The following is a 20761-nucleotide window of genomic DNA, read 5'->3' as shown; positions in this document are numbered from 1 at the left end:
TTTGCGCAGATAACCTCACAGCGTTCATCCCTGAGCAGCTCCACTGATGCTATGAGTCTCGAGGCCTACCGTGAATGGTTCCACTGGTCCAATGATGCTCATCATGCCAGTGGAGCTGCTCATGGCACAATGCTATGAGGCTTGTTGCGCTGGTGAAGCCACTTGCAGAACACCCCGAGGCTCATGTTGTCATTGAAGCCGATCACGGCACAATTAGTCTCACTGGTGCTGCTGCTGCTTGTATGGGCAATGCCACAACACACCATGCAGCAACCAGCTACGAGGGGCTTCACTGGTGCAACGAGTCTCATTGTGTTGTGCTGCAAGCAGCTCCACCAGCAAGACAACGAGCTTTGTGGTGTTCTGCCACAAGCAGCTCCACTGGAGCAACAAGCTTCAAGGCATTCTACCACAAGCGGCTTGAGTGGCAAGAGGAGCCTCGGGGTATTCTGCCGTGAGTTGTTTCATCATTGCAATGAGGTAAGTGGGTGTGGGATGCATGGGGAACCGCCATCCCCTCCCTAGCTTGATTTTGACACCTGCGCCTCATCCAAGCCAGATATAGGCAGGGCTTAACTGGGGTTTATTTTGGGGGTAGGGCTTATATTGGTGTAAGGTGTGAAAATTGGACTAGGGTGTGTTTTTTGGGGGGGAGGTAATATTTTGGGGTAGCACGGTAGTATATTCCAGGGTAACTGCTACTGCCTAACTCAAACCAGAAACTGATTTTATTATGATATCATCAAAATTACATCATTTCAATAGTCATTCATGTTCTGCGGCATTTTCAGTTCATGATCATATACTATATGTCCATTTCTTTGTCCTTAATGGCACGTGTGTTCGTTCCATAACTAGAAATCCTTTGGGTATAAATTAATGTGGAGAACTATAAAATGTATTTCAATTTACTATGCAATGTAAATGAAACCTCCTGGATGCTAAGATGTTAGGCACTGTGTGTCTGCCTGTCTCCCTTCACTAAATTTATTTTATCTTGAGCATTAATTTCAATTAGCATGCATGGCCTCTTTGCAGGCCACAAAATTGCACAACTCTGCTCTATGCAGAGATCATTAGCAAGAAAGAGGAGATGAAATAAAGCAGACAGAAAAGAGTAGAATATAGAAGCAAAATGTATAAAAAACTATTCAAATTTTATTCAAGGGCTTTTTATTGCTAGTTATTTTACTCAGGTAGTCCTCAACTTATAACTATTCACTTAGCAACCATTCAAAGTTAGAATGGCAGTGAAAAAAGTGACATAACCAATTCTCATACTTACAACTGTTGCAGCAGTCCCATGGTCACATGATCAAAATTCAGGTGATTGGCAATGTCAGTTGCATTGTTCCAGGGTCACCATTTGTAATCTTCCCAGCCAGCTTCTGACAAGCAAAGTCAATGAAGAAAGCCATATTCATTTAATAACATGTGAGTCACTTAATGATTGCAGTGATTCACTTAGCAGCTGTAGCAAAAGAGGTAGTAAAATGGAGCACAACTCATGTGCCTTGCTAACAGCTACCTTGCTTAGCAACAGAAATGTTCGGTTCAGTTGTGGTCATAAGTTGAGGACTACCTGAACTGTTATATTGTTTTGCCTTTAATATAAAACAATGGGACACCAGAAAATATGCATGTTTAATGCAACTTTATCTTCTTTCTAGAGGCATTCAATAAAGCAACAGCTATGACTACATATGCTAAGGCAGTCTTAAGCCTGGACAGTAACTAGGTGGAGTGGAAAATGAATAACATTATTCTCCGGCATACTTTGCAAATTCAATTTTTTTAGTGCTTCTCTCCCTAGGTCAGGGGTTTCAAACTGGTGGCCTGCAGGCCGGATGCATCATGTGCAGGCCACACCCACCTCAGCTCCACAAATGGGGAAACATCACGAAATGTCACGTGACGGCAACGTGATGCGGCAAGTTTGACACCCATGCTCTAGGTAGAAAGAGTAACTAATAACTCAATTTTTAATTTAGAAGAACAAGTTGACTACCACATTCTTCTGATAGGAAAATATTTCGCTTCTAAATAATTTATGATTTGGGATCCATTTAAAAAAAAAGAAAATATGCCAAATCAAGTTATAATGAAGCTACTTCAAGAGTGAATCCTATTGAAGATGAATTGTCATAGAAATGATTACTTGTCTGCTGAATTATCTCTTTTAAATGCCTGAACAGGTCTTCTTTTTCTTTTCTTTCTTGATCTATTCTCTTATTTCTTTCCCATTCATCACATCCATCCAGGTTTGTTCCTTTCAGCTCCTCCTTCCCCATCTCCATCCTGTTCCTTGTCCCGTTCTTCTCTGCTGTTTCTGCTGGAAAAGGGGAGGAGAGGTTTTGTGTACTTCTGGGAATGGTTTGTTGTATCTGTATAAGGGGCAGATGGCTGACATATGCCAATCCAGTTACAGTTGTAAGTGGATTGCCTTCTTTTACAGGCAGTTAGTTATACCTTTTTTTCCTTTGTTTTTGTTCTGCTTTTGCTCTTTTTTGGCATGGGCCTTTTGACAAGAATGTGTTTGTGTGTGTGTATCAATATACAAATGTAACATGCATAGAGGTAGTTCTCAACTTACAACCATTTGTTTAGTGATTGTTTGAAGTTACAATGGCACTGAAAAAGTGACTTATGACCATTTTTTACATGTACAATAGTTGCAGCATCTCTATGGTCACGTGATCAAAAATTGGATGTTTGAAAACTGTCATGTATTTATGATAGTTGCACTGTCCTGGGGTCTGGGATCATGAGATTACCGTGTGCAACCTTCCCAGCTGCTGTCCAACAAGCAAAGTTAATGGGGGAAGCCAGATTCATTTAACAACCACATGACTGTGGCAAAAAAATGAAGCACAACTCATTTAACAAGAGCCTTGCCTAGCAACAGAAATTTTAGGCTCCATTGTGATCATAAGTTGAGGACTACTTATATATATTTAAAGAAAAGAAAGTCTCAGGCCTGATTTCAATTTGATTTGGGAACTCTAGGCCTTGTATGGCATTTTTGTCTATATAGAAATTTCTTTATATCTACGTATCTTGTGAGAATGAAATCTTAAAATAAAGATAAGCTTAATATAAATTCAGATAAATGTAATATAAGGTCACAAGAAATGCTTAATAGAAACCAAATAAAGACAATCTGAAGAAAGAGTAAATAGTATTCAGTACTATGGTGTAATTTATTTTCTTATTTTCAAAAAGCATTTAAAATAAAGCATTCTTGCTTTTATTTTACAAAGTGGAATTAATATTGCTAGATGATTATCATTTTTTTACATTCATCAATTGCCATAGGAAAAGTAGTAATCAGCTTATAGAAAGAAAGGGAAATTTTCCTTGAATGTCTTATCTTAATGCTGAAGCCTGTCTCATATTCTGAAGCATTCATATGAATTGACAAGGCAACTAGACTTTCTTTGTTTTTGCTTGAAGACGTTTTGCTTCTCATCCAAGAAGCTTCTTCAGTTATGAAAGAATTTTTAGTAAGTACTACTTTTTTCCCTAAGGGAAAAAAACAGATACTGTGCATTCTGGATTTGAATGAGCATGCTACTTAAAATGTAAACTGCTTAAGTGGAGGGAATGATTACTCAAATGACAGCTTGTTTTCATTTGAATCTATAATGCAGAATTCACAGTGGTGTAATTTGATGAGAATCATAGTAAGCAAGGAAATCCAATAGGAATTATCCTCATTGACTTTTAAAACCATTTATACTTACATAATTCAATTTGTAAAAAAAAAGTCACAATGATAGTAGTGCTTGAGACCAATCTATCTGTTACCGTGAATTTAAATATTTTTCAAATAGATCTTTGAATCAAAGTTTGTTTCTTTTTCTCCATTTCCCATCTCATTATAAGCAGCTAAATTACTATGATATTATTTGAAAATTTTCTGGAGTGGCAAAAAGAATTGTCTTTTTTCCCTTTAGAATATATTTTTCTCTTGATTTGAAATTTTTCTAATGTTTGCTAAAGAAATTTGCTAAAAGTATATTTTTCTTATCATAAGAAATAATTTAGGCTTTTTGTTTCTCTTAGGATTTCTTGTTACAAATATTTACTGTTTTTCGAATATTAATACAGCCAGAAATGTTTCCAAAAGATTGGACAGTGATGCGTTTAGTTGCTAACAAGTAAGATTTCTTAAATACAAATATAATCATAATATGGATCTATTTATACTGAGATTGTGTGCTTATTACTTTCTGTTTATAAAATGACAACAAATTTCATTTCCTTATAATGCAAACCAAGGAACGTCAAAGCTTTTTTTAACCTTGTGATCTTATTTGAATGTAAATATTTTATTGTCTGTGTGTCTGTCTATCTATCATCTATTATGTTTACGATTGGTAGTTAATGAGATTATCAATGAGATGTCTATTTTATTCCAGTTATAGCTTAAATATTTCTCATTCTCTAGTGAATAACAAAGACATACATTAAATTGAAAATATTTTTAAGATAGCATAAAATAGTCCCAGAAATGTTCCAAGTTGGCAGCCTTCTCATGAGACAAAACTTTGAATATTGACTATTTAGACAGAATAAAATGCCTGTCTGTTTCCCCAGGGTCCTCATCAAACTAGATTAATAGAAAAATAAGAACAAAGATATAAAACAATATGTATATTGCTATGTGAACAATTAAATATATAATCCATCTTTTGTTTTTCTAATAGTGTTATTATTACAACAGTGCTATATCTTTCTGATGCCCTTCGCAAAAACTTCTTAAATGAAAACTTTGATTACAAGGTAAGCTTGCAATTGGTTTGCATTATTTTATGCATGATTTTATTTAAAGTATTTGTGTAGCCTCCCATCTTAAACCAAACTCTACAACCAATTATGGAGCTCTTTCTGTCAAATGCTTTTTAAAAATGTTTCTCCAGTTTAATCATCTTACCCCAGAGTATGTGTCAACAGTGGCAGCTATTCTGCAGCACAGATGAGAAAATATCTCCATGTATGTAACATTTAATTAAAATGGGCTTTGCATTTAATACTTCATATTTGAGTGGTGATGGATTAGAATTAATTTTGATTTGAACTTGTACTTTAAAACAATTCTCCAGACATAGGATATAATAGGAGATAGACATCTGGAAATTTCTGGTTGTGGAAAATTTATTATTTATCTACTTTAAAATATTTATATAATAAAAGTTTATGTCAATCTCTGGGGACATCCAATTGATTTTCATGAATATTCATCTTCACAGCATCTACTTCTTTTTAACTGGGAATAATGTTGGTCCTAAGCTCTGTTTTTATAATAAGATATAGTCTTTATGACATGCAGTGATGAAATTCAAATTTCTTTACTACTGGTTCTGTGGGCGTGGCAGGGGAAGGATACTGTAAAATCTCCATTCCCACCCCACTCTGGGGCCAGGCAGTGGTGGTATTTGCCGGTTCTCTGAACTACTCAAAATTTCCGCTACCGGTTCTCCAGAACCTGTCGGAACCTGCTGAATTTCACCCCTAATAATATGGTCATATGCAATGCAATATAACACAACACACATTTATAATAATATAATTTTATGTTTATAATAAGAGAACCAGTTTTCTGTAATGATAAAGGTGCTGGCCTGGAAACAAGGACATTATGAATTCTAGTCATGTCTTAGACATAAAAGCTGGCTGGGTGATGTTGGACTAACCAATCTCTCTCAATATCAACGCACCAAACAGGGATGTTTTCTGCAGGAGATAGGGGGAGGAAGGAGTATTAGTATATTCACTGCCTTGAGTTATTGATAAAAAATAATAATGGTGGTATAAAAGTAACAAATAAATATTCACCAGCCATTTTTAAAACACACCAAGATATATAAATAAAGTAACATTTATAAATGTAATAAGGGAAATAAATAAAGAGGAAAGCAAATTGTTATTCAAGAGGTTTTCAAACACAGTAACATTTATTAGGAAAAAAAATCAAAATGACATCGATATAAATTTCATTGATATTCCCATTATTCTCATCACTGCATTTCAATTGTTCTGTTCAAATATTTATTTTGACTTATCTATAAATTGGTTAAATCTGATTCATCAGATGAGTAAGATAAGAACTGCAATCTCTTTGATCATGCAGTTCTTAACTTATTCAGTTGTCAGGAAGCACCCGGCCTGGCAAGGAGGAGAGCTCAACTTTAGAGTTAGTTTGGAGTCACTGAACAACTGCAAAAGGGCTTGTGTTGAGACAGACCCCTCTTTAGTTCCTTGGAGCCTTATCTAGGAGTCAACTGTTCAAAGGAGTTGACAGTCAGAACAAATAGTGAGAACAAACTCTGCATGTGGGGGACTGGTGGTTGTGCCTGACATCACTTGATGAATCATATTTAACTAACTTATAAATAAGTCAAAATAAATATTTGAATTATTTTGTGGTAGGTATTTGATTTCTGTTAGATTCCATCATTAATTTATAAATGAAGGTAGGCATGTAAGATAAATATTGTATCATATAGCTACACCAGGGGTGTCAAACTCAATTTCAAGGAGGGCCACATCAGGGCTACGGTTGACCTCAGGGGGCCGGGTGGGCATGGCCAACTGGGCGTGGCCAGCTTGATGCCATTCATTGGCCGTTGTCGGATGGGTGGGCATGGCCAACTGAATGGCCAGGTTACTGCTACTCACTGGGCATGGTTGACTCGGGATGGAACAAGTGATACCGGCTAACTTGATGTGGGGACAATTTGGTGCCCTACAAGCTCCACACTCCCCAAACTACTGCCAGCCAAGTGCATGCGTGCACACACATACACATATTCCATGTTTGGGGAGTTTTATCCACATAGGAAGGAGAGAGCCTTCTCCCCTAGCCCATGCATGATTGGCAGTTTGTAAGCTCAAATGTGGATAAAAGTCTCCAAATTTGGAATGGTGTATGTATGTATGTATGTATGTATGTATGTATGTATGTATGTATGTATGCATGCCAGTGGTGGGTTTCTACTGGTGTTTCTACCGGTTTTCTGAGCGTGTGCTTGCACATTTGAAAGAAACTTGCTCGGTAAGCAAGGAAAACAGCTGAGGAGTGGCAATTCAATCTGCCGTTCCTGATCACCTGAGCTTGAGAATCTGAAATAAGGGTAGGTATAACCCAGGGATGGGCGGGCAGACCCACTTTCAAAACAACAGAGAACCGGTTCACTCTCTGCTTGATGGCAGAACTACTGGTTCAGAAGAACCGGTGTGAACCAATAGAAAACCACCACTGGTGTGTGTGTGTGTCTGTGTCTGTGTGTGCTCACAGCATGCCAAAGGAGATGTTCTTTTCCTAATCCCAGACGTCATTGACATTTCCCTGTGTGGTGCAACCTCCCAGCCAAGGAGGAGGTGGAGGACGCTGCTGCTGTGTGTGGAAATGTGAATGAGAGAGTTTGCAGGAAGCAGTTTCCTCCAGAGGCAAATCTCTGGAGAGCGAGAGGAGGTGGTAGGGGAACAGTGCTCCCTAATCCTGCATGAGGGAGGCTGGCTCTTCTCAAAAGAGAATCTCTATTTCCAATTATGAGTGGCATTTTATCTGCATTCGAGTAATTTCTAATAAAATTATAAATATAAATTTTGGGAATCCTGCCCCTGGCTTATCTGTGTACAAGAGATTAATGACTCACTGAAACCTGTTAGCTTTGGAAATGATACAATGATTATTTAAAACTTTGCAATTATTGGCATCCCTTTAAGTTTTCTACCACAAAAACAAAGCAACTCATCTTTAGATGGAATCCTTCATTAAGGCAGATTCAGGCCAACTGCACAGGCCAAATGCCCTTGTGAAATATAACTTCTGATCTTTATATATTTATGGGTAGTGCTGTCTAACAGGCAGTGTTATCATATTCACACATCCTAGATATCACAATTGAAATAGGGATTCAATTGTGAGCATTTATATTAGGAGGAGGTTCTCCAGCCTTATCTTTCCAGTTTAAAAACTAAGTATTTCAATTTCTATTGCAAGAATGCCAATGGGTCTCACATAATGATTTGCACAACAAAAATAATATTTATAATTTACTGGACTCAGTTACATCTATATAGAAAAGAATTACAAAATCAGTAATCTATTGGAGATGTAACCAGGATAATGCTTCTTTAAAACACATATGTTTATAATTCTTTACTAATGCTTTATTAAGTTTGGGAGAAATTATTGGATTGCATAAATATAATTATGTGACAAAAGCAAATATTTCTCTCCAACATCCAAGAAGCTCAGAAATAGAGTTCAAAATGCCTGAAATATCCATCCAAAGTTTAGCTTTTGTAGGCAATGCTGGTTAGATCCCTAGGACCTCCTTGTGGGTCTCTCCTTTGGGGGAGATCAAAGCCCCCCTCCACTGACTTCCAGACATTTCCTACAAAGCCTTGGAACATGGTTGCTTTGGGGGCTCAGGGGGCAAGGAGATGGGGGTTCGTGGGAGAGGATGCCCATCAGGTGTTGGGTGTCAGTGGTTTAACGTGTGTGATATGCCAATGAAGGGTTTGGGGCCACTAGTCGGTATCTCCTATGCCACCCTCACTGTACCCTGGAGCAAGCCCTTCCCTTTTGTACTTCCACTCCAGAGCCCTGAAGAATGGTGGGCGAGCACCCAGCCCAGCCCTCCAGCACTGGGATCCTGTAGCAAACCCCAGCCTAGCCCAGCCAAGCCCAGCTTCTCCGAGGGGGATCTGCTTACCTCCTTCCTTAAGGGCAAAGCTGTTGCCAGTGCTTCTGCCGCATAAGGCCTGGGGCGAAGAGGCCAGGCACAGAGGAAAAGGCTGAGAAGTGAGGATCCATGAGCAGAGGCAAAGGCAAAGAAGCAAGGCTCAGGCACAGAGGAGAAGGTGTAGGAGCAAGAATCTGGGTGCACAAGTGGAGAAGTGAGGGAGAGAATGGGGAGGCAAAGGTGTAGGAGTGAGAATCCAGGCACAGAAGTGGGAAAGTGAGAAACAGAATGGAGAGGCAAAGGCAGGGCAAAGAAGTGAGGAAAGACCAGGGTGCAATGGCAACGGGTCAGATGCAGAGACAAATGCCAGCTGAGGTGAGGCAGACAAGCTTCAACTGTTGCTGGAAGAGTGAAGCATGCACACATGCACCTGCTGGGATGGGCAGGCTGATGCTCCGTGGGCCGGTCACTTGCATTTTCCAGGACATCCCCGCAGGCCAGATTTGACCACTTCATAGGCCCAATCTGGACCGCCGGCCTTGAGTTTGACATCCCTGAGTTACACTAATAGTATCTTTAAAAGAAATGCAATGATCAAATTGTTGTCTATTTTCAGATTTGGGATTCTTATTTTTACCTTGCTGTCATATTTATAAATCAGTTGTGTCTACAGTTAGAAATGTTCACACCTTCTAAGAAGAAAAAGGTACTAGAAAAGTAAGTATAATTGTTGGGGTTTTTTAAACAATAGAGAAAATCAGTGTCTGTAGCATTTATTTTTTTCTGTACAAAATGTTATTAAGATTGAAAGCTGTCAAAACTTTCATTGCTGAGATTTGCTGTTGATTATTACAGAGACAGAATTTTGTTTTTCAAGGCAGAATTGTTTGAAGTACATTTGATTTCTTAAGTATGTTTTAATGGGATGTACCTGACAACAATCACAGTGCTCTTGAATAAGTCTTATCTGATTTACAGTACTTTAATTCAATGATTAAAGCTCACTGAAATTAATGGAAATAACTTGCAGGAAAATATCAATTCAAACCCTAAGAAGAGTGCACTTGTATAAGACCAGCCTCTCCTCCCTGTTCAAGAAAGCACAAACTCTTGAAACAGCAGCATTTCAAAAGGATACTTTTATTGAAAGGAAGTGATTGCAAGACAAAGGAAAGCAGGATCTAAACTCCCCCACCCCCAGGCAATTCAGTTAGGCTAAAGCAGTTAGAAGCACCTCCCCTCACTCCGATGTTCAATGAGCCAATCCACAGGTGCCAAGATGTTGTGAGAACGGCAGGCTTGAGAAAGAGATAAGAAGCTATTCCCAGGCACTTCTTGCAGGAGGCTTCAGAACTGAGGTAAAACAGATGGCCCTCTCTCCTTATTACATTCCCCAAAAGTAAATTAAGCATAAGGCACATAGATAAAGGCTGTAAATTAGGGCATTAGTGATGGCGAGCCGATGGCACGCATGCCAGAAGTGGCATGCAGAGCCATCTCTCTGGGCACCCCGGCCGTCGCTGGTTGCTCTTCCATGTTCTGGTACGTACATGTGTGCTGGCCAGTTGATTTTCATATACGCGGGAGCTCCGGAAGCCAGAAGAGCAGCTCCCAGGTGTGCGCCAGGAAGCTGAGCTTTCGGTTTCTAATGACGCACATGCACGCCAGCTGGCCAGCTGGCCTTTGCACATGCATGCATGCCAGAAACCGGAAGACCAGGTGACCAGCATGCATGTGCACGCTGAAAACCAGAAGCTCACCTTGCATGCCAGGGAACTACTCTTATGTATGTGTGTGTGTGCTTGCACTCGGAGCCAAAAAGGTTCATCCACACTGAACTAGCGGAATACAAGATGTATAGGAAACAGAAAGATGGCAATAAGCTAATAAATGTATCCAGGCACAGTAATGGCAGAATCACAATAGGGATCTGACATGGTTCCCCCCCCCCCTTAGAAAAAGGAGGAATCCACCTGCAAAAGAAACACAAAGAGAAGCATGACAGCGAGTTATTTAAGTTTGTTAGGATATTGCAAGTGACTTGTTTTCAGTAATGTGGGAGCTCTAACATGTTTTTTAGCTACCCCCTTTATTTTGAGAGGGATGGAAATGCTTCCAGGCTACTAGGTGTTGCATGGAGCCTTGGGGTGTGCGGGAGTCCAGGATTTCCTTAATCTCAAAGTGTTGTTCCCCCAACCATAATAGAGATAGGAGGAGTGGCCGCTGGTGGTCTTAGTGCGGAGGTGATTCTGGCTTCAGTAAGCCACAGTAAAACACTGGGGGGACTTGCCTAAGTGTTTTGGGGTGTAGTAACTCTACTGTTACTCGATTGATGATTCTAGTGATAGGGAAAGGTCTTATGAATTTGGGTCACAATTTTTTAGCGGGTTATAAGGACTGTAGAAATTTGGTGGATAAGTAGACCTTATCACCTATTTTAAAAAGCTTTGATTCTGCCCTTTTTTGTCAGCTTGAACTTTAAAGGCGGCCCTATCCTCACTCAAATCTAGTCTTACTACTGTCCACATGTTTTGCAGTTGTTATATCCACTCCTTAAGGGAGGGTATGATTGGTTCCTCTCCTTGCTCGCCACTTTGCTCGGATATTGTATGCAGGGTTCCCTTGGTAGAACAAGTTTGCTTCTCCGGCATGACCGCTTTTGCAGATCCTGCTTTACGTAAGGTCCTGCCTCTCCACCCTGTTCAAGAAAGCATGAATTCATGGAACAGCAGCATTTCAAAAGGACACTTTTATTGAAAGGAAGTGATTGCAAGACAAAGGAAAGCAGGATCTAAATTCCACCCCCAGGCAATTCAGTTAGGCTAAAGCAGTTAGAAACCCCTCCCCTCACTTCTATGTTGAATGAGCCAATCCACAGGTGTGAAGATGTTGTCAGAATGGTAGGCCCGAGAAAGAAATAAGAAGCTATTCCCAGGCACTTCTTGCAGGAGGCTTCAGAACTGAGGTAAAACAGATGGCCCTCTCCCCTTATCACATTCTCCAAAGGTAAATCAAGCATAAGGCACATAGGTGCCAGGATAAAGGCTATCAACTAGGGAAATACAGGATGTATAGGAAACAGAAAGAGGGCAATAAGCTAATAAATGTATCCAGCCCCGCTCCCTACAGGAATGCCAGTATCATAATAGGGATTTAGCAACTTGTTAGAAATGACAGTATGTAACCACTTTGATTCTTCAGCAGTAGGAACATGAGCAACATCAAACTGTCTGTAATAATATCTGTAGTTGTCTTCCACAAATACTTGTCTGTTATTGGAGGCAAGTGCAGTGTTTGAATAGTCCAGAAATGTTCTTTCTGTGATGTGTTGTGGTTTTCTAGCTGCTTTTCATTTCCTGCTTTAATAAATATTTTGTGAAAACATTCTGTTGGTTTTTCCCCCTCTATAATAAAAAAAAAAATGCTTACTGGCTGCAAACATACAAAAAGTAAATTTCACGATAAAGTGAGATTATTAATGATCTAATCTGATTTTTAATGTAACAGATATGGTGATATGCGAGTGACAATGGGATATGAAATCTTCAGCATGTGGCAAAATTTAGGTAAGATTAATTATATGGCTTAAGTTTTAAATTTGCATAAATGTTTGACTTTTGGTATGTGTATTTAGAAAATATTTTATGCAAAAATGTTCATTCAATATCCAGAAATGGTCAGTATTCTGCATGTCACCTATTTCATAGGATGTCAGATCCCTAAAAGTGATACTGCCATTCAATTGGGAGGAGGGGGGGGGCTTGGAGTTGATTTATTAGCAATGCCTGTAGCAACTGATATTTTACAACTGGTTTCCTGGTGCCAAAATGTCTTAAGATCCCCTCACCTTTTGGGGGAATGTTTATGATGGCCATGTGGGACATTTCACTGTAATGTCTAATGGAAGATAGCCATGGGAATGTATATTTATTTGGCTCTCAGGGCAGTTGATAAAGGAAACATCATCACACTTGTGTATTGGCTAAAATCTGCATTCTAACTAATGGGAGGGGTCTCTACTGCTTTAATTCTACTTGCACTGCCTAAGGGGATTCAGATGTTGCTTTGAATTCAATGGCTACCATTCTACTTAATAAAAGGTTCCTTTTGAAATACTTCGTTCACTTTCTTAAGTTAGGGGAGGAGCCCTTACATAAAGCAACATCTCTGCAAAATGGTCAACCCAGAGAAGCAATTTTTGCTCTACCGAGGGGACCCTGCAAACCATGTCTGAGCACAATAGTGAGCAAGGGGAAGCTGAAGGCTGGAGGGAGATGTCAACCTCCCCTCCAACCAGAGGCCTGCTCCATGTACCCTGTCGGAGAGGATGAGGTGAACCTGGAGGACCCCCAAAAGCCCTGCTGGTCGATTGGCATTGAGACAAAAGACAGCTGGGATGGGAGGACCAGAGGAGTCACCCTCACCCGTGGTAACCGAAAACCAGAGTGGAAATAGGAGTTAGAAGCCCCCTCTTGACCAGGAGAAGCTCAACGAAGCCTCACTGAAGGAGGATCTGAAGAGACATGTAACCCAGTTGGTGATGGAGATTTTGAAAAATCTCAACATCCGGGGGGAGCCAGAACGGCAGCAAAGAATCATGGGAAAGTCAGCAGCCACGGATGATGCCAGGGGCCTGCCCCCCTCTGATCAGCCCTGCTGATCAAGCAGATGGCACAGCAGCAGCAGCAGCAAGGGACCCAGCAAACCCTCTCCCCCAGTTAGCCCGTGGATTGGGGCCCACTCATACCCAACCCCAAAACCCGCAATTAGAAAGAAAAACTCCTTCCCTTTGGGTGAAGTCTGATGGGAATCTGCAAAAATTGGGATTCTTTGTGGCACACGTGCTCACCTACATGCAAGAATACGGGCATGATTTTCAAACCCAAGGATTCCGAGTGCAGGTGGTTACCCTAACCCTGGAAGGAGCTGCTGCCAGATGGATGATGACCCTACATGATGCCAATGCGCCAGAACTGCGGGACTTCGACCATTTCATGATGGCCCTGTGACAACGTTTTGAGGACCCCCTCGCAGACCACAAAACATGCGATTGCATTAAAGTTGTGAAGCAGGGACGGCGGCCAGTGGCAGAGTATATCGAAGAATTCCTAGACCTGGCTTGTCATGTGAACTGGCAAGAGGATATCTTGGTAAACTGGTTCAAGGATGGGATGAGTGATGACCAATACAATGTCTGCGTGGCCCGAGGTGCACCGAACCAACTACATTAGTGGTATCTAACTGCCGAGGAGGCTGAGATCAATATGGCCAGGAACCAGTACCGAGCAGGGCGAGTGTGGAAGAAATCCACACCCCAATGGAATTAAGAACCATTCAATTCGCAAATGGCATCTTCTCCTAAAACCTCAGCCTGTTTCAAGTGTGGAAAGGAGGGGCACTGAGTTGCAGAATGCCATTCTCAAACACCGGCTAGGAGACCAGAGCGCCCATGGGGGGGGGACCTACGAAACCTGGCCAGCGTGGGAAGGAGATGGCCCTGAGGAGCAGGGAGATCATAGAATTTCCACCTCTCCCCTCTTTGAGGAGGAAGCCTTGGCTTCTCAGCAGGAGGAACTATACTCATTCGGAAACGACCCAGAGAATGAACCACTTAAACCAATTAAACTGCTTACCCTCCCCCTAAGATTGTTTATCCCCAACTGGGAAAGGGGGATAAAAATCTCCACTTTAGTGGACTCGGGATGCATCAACTGTTTTATCAGCCCAATACTGGTAAGAAAGTTGAGTATAAATGTAAGGAAACTGAAAAGCCCCATAGCTTTTTGCCAACTAGATGGGCCAATAGCAGGGGGAGCCAGCTTCTTTTGCCACTGAGCCTCTACAGATAGGCATTGGGAGCCACAAAGAAATATGTACATTTATAGTGGCGCTTGGCATGGAATGGCCACTAGTTTTGGGCCTTGCATGGCTGAAAAAATGGAACCCCAAAATTAATTGGAAGCAAGGCACCATAAAAGTTCAGATGCACATGGCTTTCGCTGAGAATCCACACAAAGAAACTGAGGGGGCAGAGAACCAAGAAACAACAATGCCTGATTACACTATGCCAACCCAGGGGATACCCAAAGAATACAAAGACTTGGCTGAGGTTTTTAGCAAAAAAGTCTCTGATGAACTCCCCACCCCCCACCCCGCTCCACTGATTGTGTGATAGAAATCCTGCCCTGTGCCAAACTCCCTAAACCCAAGATGTATACCATGTCCCTGAGGGAGCTTGAAGAACTGAGAGGATTAATTGAGAAAAACCTAGCAAGGTGTTTCATTGAGCCAGCCCGAGCAAAAATCACAGCCCAATGTTATTTAATGAAAAAAAAAAGATGGTTCTAAACATCTCTGTGTGGATTTTAGAAACTTAAATATGATCAGTGTGGAGAACATATACCCTTCCCACTCATGAAAGATATGCTAGCACACCTAGATAAAGGGAAAATTTTTTAAAGCTGGATTTAAGGGAGGCTTACTACCGTATGAGAATTAAAGCGGGAGACGAATGGAAAACGACATTTAATACCTCTCTTGGATGCTACCAATTCAAAGTGCTCCCATTTGGGCTACAAGGGGCCCCTGCAGTGTTTATGCAATTAATAAACAAAGTGCTACAAGAGCCGAGGTGGCGCAGTGGTTAGAGTGCAGCACTGCAGGCCACTTCAGCTGACTGTTATCTGCAGTTCAGCGGTTCAAATCTCAGCGGCTCAGTGTTGACTCAGCCTTCCATCCTTCCAAGGTGGGTAAAATGAGGACCCAGACTGTGGGGGCGATATGCTGACTCTGTAAACCGCTTAGAGAGGGCTGAAAACCCTGTGAAGTGGTATATAAGTTTAATGGATCAAGGGTAGAGACGACGCGAGAGCCAGGACTTCACAACAGAACAGATTTATTCAAGCAAGATGACAGCGATTCCAAAGTAACATTTCCGCGCCAAGGTATTTATACACAGTAGTTTAAACAGGGGAACCAATGGGAGGCCTAGGAGCATCTAGCAACTGCTGATGCAGTACCCTGACCAATCAGGTTGGCTCAGCTGGCTAGCAACAGGCTATGCTGCGCCTCAGCCAATCAGGGCGCAGCCTAGACTGTTGCTGGCCTCCCGGTCGTAAGTGGAGGATTTTCTGAATCCTCAACACCCCTTCCCCCCGGCTTAGAGCGCATGCCCCTGATTGGAGCATGCGTAGTTCTCTAGGTAGGCGGGGCGGCACCGGACCCGCCCAGATCTTCGCAGTTCGCCTGCAGTCGTCGTAGGGGTGAGACCTGCTCATGGTAGCTCCTCCCCAAAGGGAGTGGAGCTCAGAGCGACACCATTTTGGAACAGCCCAGAAGGCGGGCTCAACAAAACAGGTAGGCCGGGCCAAGGGGGCGCGGCCACAGGGGGAACTTCGCGTTGCCGGGAGGCGGCAACCGGCGAAGGATTGTAGCTGGAACTTGGCGGGAAAACCGTTTCGGGTTGAGTTTGCTGAGGCGCCTGCCAACAGGGGGCATCTGGGTAGGTAGGGCCTGAACTGGGGAAGTCCCTGTCGTACTGCGCCTGGTCGGATTGAGGTGGAGCAACTGTAGCTTGAAACTCTGGAAACATAGGGTAGGAGAGGCCTGCCTGGGGAAAGGCCTGGAACGTTGGGACCGGCTGGCAGGCAGCTGTGTCGTTGGGCCCTGGATCCTTTGGGCCGCTGGTCTCTGCAGGGAGGCGCCTCCTTAGTTGATCCATCGGCCAGTCCGACCCTGTGGGAACAGGGGCTGGTTATGGATACTACAGAGGCAGCCACCCACCTAGGTTCCCCTGAAAATGACCGGGCCCAGACCAAGTCCCCCACACGGAAAGATTGGGGAGGGGTAACCCCCAGGTTGCACGGCTGATCCCCCGAATAGAGCGGGTGAAGCCTATCCAGGGGGGTCCGCAGGCGCCGGCCCATCAAGAGCTCCGTGGGGCTTTTGTTCATCGTTGGGCAGGGGGTGGAGTGTTGGCTTAGCAGGTAAGCCACCACCCTCATCTGCCAGTTGCCCCGGTCCATCCGGCCCAGTGCCTCCTTGGCTGAGCGGACCGCCCGTTCCGCCTGGCCATTGCAGATGCCAGATTCCTGACAGGCCAGGAATTCCTGGAATGTGGTAGAAGTAAACTGGGGCCCGTTGTCAGAAACAATTACGTCCGGCAACCCGTGGGTTGCAAACAAACGGCGAAGGGCCCTGACCGTACTCTCAGCTGAGGTGGAGGTCATAAGGACCAGTTCCACCCAGCGAGAGTAGGCGTCTACCACAATCAGGAATGTCTGGCCATGGAAGGGGCCGGCAAAATCTACATGGAGGCAGGACCACGGGCCTCTCGGAGCCTCCCACTCTCGAGAAGGCCCGGCTGGGGGGTTAGGCCGGGAGAGCTGGCAAGTAGTGCAGCGGCCTACGTAGGCTGCTATCTCTGAGTCCAGCAAAGGCCACCAGACATAGCTGCGGGTTAACGCTTTCATCCGCGCTATGCTGGGGTGGTCTTTGTGGAGGAGAGGCAGGACCTGGGTCTGCAACGCAGCAGGGATCACCACCCGATCCCCCCAAATGAGGCAGCCGCCATGAAGGGATAGTTCGGCTTGCCAGGCCTTAAAAGGCTGGAAGCAATTGGCAACCTTCCCCAAAGGCCATCCCCTTAGGATCCAAGAGCAAACCTGGGCCAAGACAGGATCGGCCTTAGTGTGGGCCACGACGTCCATGGCCGAGAGGGGCAGGCCGGAGGAAGCAATCAATAAGACGGACAGGGAAGGCACCGGGGCCGGGTCTGAATATGGCACGGGGCAGCGGCTAAGGGCATCAGCATGCCCCAGCTGCTTGCCCAGACAGTAGAGCAGCGTATAAGAATACGCTGCGAGGAACTCAGTCCAACGTGTCATCCTGGGAGAGAGGATGGGGGGGGGTCGGCTTGTCGCCAGCCAAAAGCCCAAGGAGCGGCTTATGGTCAGTGACAAGGGTAAAGTGCCGACCATACAAATAGTCGTGAAACTTTTTAACCCCGGACACTGCAGCCAGAGCCTCCTTGTCTATCTGGCTGTAATTGTGCTCCGCTGAGGAGAGTGTCCGGGAGTAAAAAGCCACGGGGGCCTCTGAGCCATTGGGGAGGACATGGCTCAGGACCGCCCCCAGACCATAGGGGAAGGCGTCCACGGGTTGCAGCTGGGCACAGGAGACGTGGGGGCACAGGTGGGAGAAGGTGGCCCAGGAGAGCAGGGAGCGGGAGGAGCCAGAGTCCACCTCCATTCGGCAGGGCTGACCTTCCAGCTGAAGTGCGGCGGAAACCTTCCGGGCCCTGGCGGGCGCCTAGCTCACCATCTCCCCGACGGCCTCAGGCTGGTAGACGGTGTGGCAGTCTTCAGCCCGCCTAGCGGGCCGCGGCAGCTGGCAGCGCGGCTGCGGTTGAGATGTGGCAGGCTGCTGCAGGAACGATGGTGCAGGCAGGGAGGCGCGGCAGACCTGGGCAATGTGGCCCTTCTTGTTGCAACGGTGGCAGACTGTGCCCTTGAAGGGGCAAGCCGTGCGGGCGTGGTGGCCGCCGCAACCCACACATCCAGACGAGGCAGGGGCAGCTGGTGGTGGTGGTGGGCGCCTGGGCTGTGCCCGGAGCTGGCCAACTAGTTCAGAGCTGGGATCTTTGAGTGGCACCAGCTCGTCAACAAGACAGGCTTGTGTTTTGCACGCATGGGTTCGAATCCCACCCTCGTCGCCAGTTTAATGGATCGAGGGTAGAGAAGACGCGAGACTTCACAACACAACAGATTTATTCAAGCAAGAAGATGACAGCGATTCAAAAGTAACATTTCCGCGCCAAGGTATTTATACACAGTAATTTAAACAGGGAAACCAATGGGAGGTCTAGGAGCGTCTAGCAACTGCTGACGCAGTACTCTGGCCAATCAGGTTGGCTCGGCTGGCTAGCAACAGGCTATGCTGCGCCTCAGCCAATCAGGGCGCAGCCTAGACTGTTGCTGGCCTCCCGGTCGTAAGTGGAGGATTTTCTGAATCCTCAACAATAAGTCTAACTGCTATTGCTATTGCTATTTGTATAAGGGAGTTTTAGTCTATTTAGATGACATTTTACTATAGACCGAGACCAAAGCAGAACATGTGAAACTAGTCCAGGCTGTTCTGAACAAACTCCTCTCTGCCAAACTTTATGCTAAACTCCCTGAATGTGAATTCCACCAAGAAAAAAATTGATTATTTAGGGCACCCCATTTCACACCAGGACGTAGAAATTGATCCTTTAAAAGTGCAGGCAGTACTTGATTGGGAACCACCCAGAATATGTAATCAGTTACAATGCTTCCTGGGATTCACCAATTTTTACCAGCAGTTTATTCCCACTTTCACTCAGATCACTCTCCCCATCACCAAGCTTTTAAAAACGAAGGGGAAGGGTAACCCGAAACTGAAGCAGCCTTTGAACTGGACAATGGAATGCCAAGCTGCATTTGAAAAACTTAAACGGCTGTTTTCAGCAGAGCCAATTCTAAAGCACCCGGGCACAGAGAAACCATTCATCGTAGCAATAGCAATAGCAGTTAGACTTATATACCGCTTCCTAGGGCTTTCAGCCCTCTCTAAGCGGTTTACAGAGTCAGCATATTGCCCCCAACAACAATCCAGGTCCTCATTTTACCCACCTCGGAAGGATGGAAGGATGAGGCAACCCTGAGCCGGTGAGATTTGAACAGCCGAACTGCAGAACTGCAGTCAGCTGAAGTAGCCTGCAGTGCTGCATTTAACCACTGCACCACCTTGGCTCTATCGTACAAGCAGATGCCAGCAATGTAGCAATAGGAGCGGTCCTGCTTCAGAAAAATGAGCAAAACCAATTACAACCATGCGTTTACAAATTCCAAAAATTGAATGAAACTGAGCAAAGATGGGCCATTTGAGAGAAAGAAGCTTATGTAGTTCGGTGGGCACTTTTAACCTGGAGGCATTTTCTAGAGGGGAGTAAGATCCCTTTTGAAATCTGGACGGATCATAAAAATTTTAAAGCGTTAAATAACCCAAGGAAACTCACCCCAAAACAAGTACGATGGGCTCAGTACTTTAAATGGTTTGAATTTACGCTCAAATATCTCCCAGGGGGCAAAAATTTTCTTGCAGATGCACTATCCAGAAAACCGCAGTACAATAGTATGAAGCCAGACGTAATCAAACCCATGATACAAAACAATCAACTATCTGCTAAAGTAATAACCATATCCCTGGCAAAACAAGAAACATTGACAGACAATGACACCACCCAAACATTTAAACAAGCTTTAGCCAACGATGAATGGTTTTTGAGCCACAAATCCAGCTGCCTGATGAAAGATAACAGCTTGGGTGGGAGGGAAGTTGTATGTTCCAGCTTGCCAAAGACTGTACTTAATGGCAAGGTGCCACAACTCTAAATTATCTGGACACTTTGGTTTTGTGAAAACTTTACACCTAATTAAAAGCCAATTTTGGTGCCCATCACTAAAAATGGACATAGCTATGTAATTAGCTGCCCTATTTGTGTGGCAGCTAAAAGAAATCAAGGGAAAATCCCAGGACTCTTACAGAAGGTACAGAACCTTCAGCACCCTGGAAAGAGATTGCTATGGACTTTATTGTAGAACTACCAGAAAGTATGGGGAATACTGTCATTTGGGTCCTAACAGACCTGTTTTCAAAACAGGCACATTTTATACTTTGCCAAATGATCTCAACTGCCAAAAGTCTAGCCAAGTTATTCCTGATACACTTTTATCGTCTTCATGGAGCCCCACAGAGAATCATCTCCAACAGAGGGGTCCAATTTACCTCAAAATTTTGGAGGGCATTTTTAAGTTTCCTTGGCATTGCCCCTGGGTTGAATTCGTCGCACCACGCCCAAACTAATGGTCAAACTGAAAAACTTAACTTGGTCCTAGAACAATATCTAAGATGTTTTACTAATTTTCAAAAGGATAACTGGACTGAACTTTTACCTTTTGCAGATGTGGCATTCAATAATGCTGTACACTCAAGCACTGGTTTACCCCTTTTAGAGTAGCAACAGGCCGGGATTTCAGCCCATG

General features: G+C 44.0%; 1 protein-coding gene across 4 annotated transcripts in view; it reads left to right on the top strand.

The window, feature by feature from the left end:
- DOCK4 (dedicator of cytokinesis 4) overlaps positions 1-20761 on the top strand; it is a 345383-nt gene that overhangs the window by 227106 nt on the left and 97516 nt on the right. For all 4 annotated transcript variants that reach the window (XM_087723617.1, XM_087723614.1, XM_087723616.1 and 1 more), the window contains 4 exons: positions 4066-4160; positions 4710-4785; positions 9313-9413; positions 12204-12262. In XM_087723617.1, coding sequence (XP_087579743.1) covers positions 4066-4160; positions 4710-4785; positions 9313-9413; positions 12204-12262 — 331 coding nt within the window. The remainder of the gene's footprint in view (positions 1-4065; positions 4161-4709; positions 4786-9312; positions 9414-12203; positions 12263-20761) is intronic.

The sequence above is a fragment of the Thamnophis sirtalis genome, unplaced genomic scaffold (genome assembly GCF_051295495.1).
Source record: "Thamnophis sirtalis isolate CommonGarterSnake01/CBP01778 unplaced genomic scaffold, rThaSir2_p1.2 scaffold_9, whole genome shotgun sequence".
NCBI classification, from domain to species: Eukaryota; Metazoa; Chordata; class Lepidosauria; order Squamata; family Natricidae; genus Thamnophis; species Thamnophis sirtalis.
The sequence above is the reverse complement of the archived record's forward strand: the minus strand, read 5'-3'. Positions and strand labels throughout refer to the sequence as shown.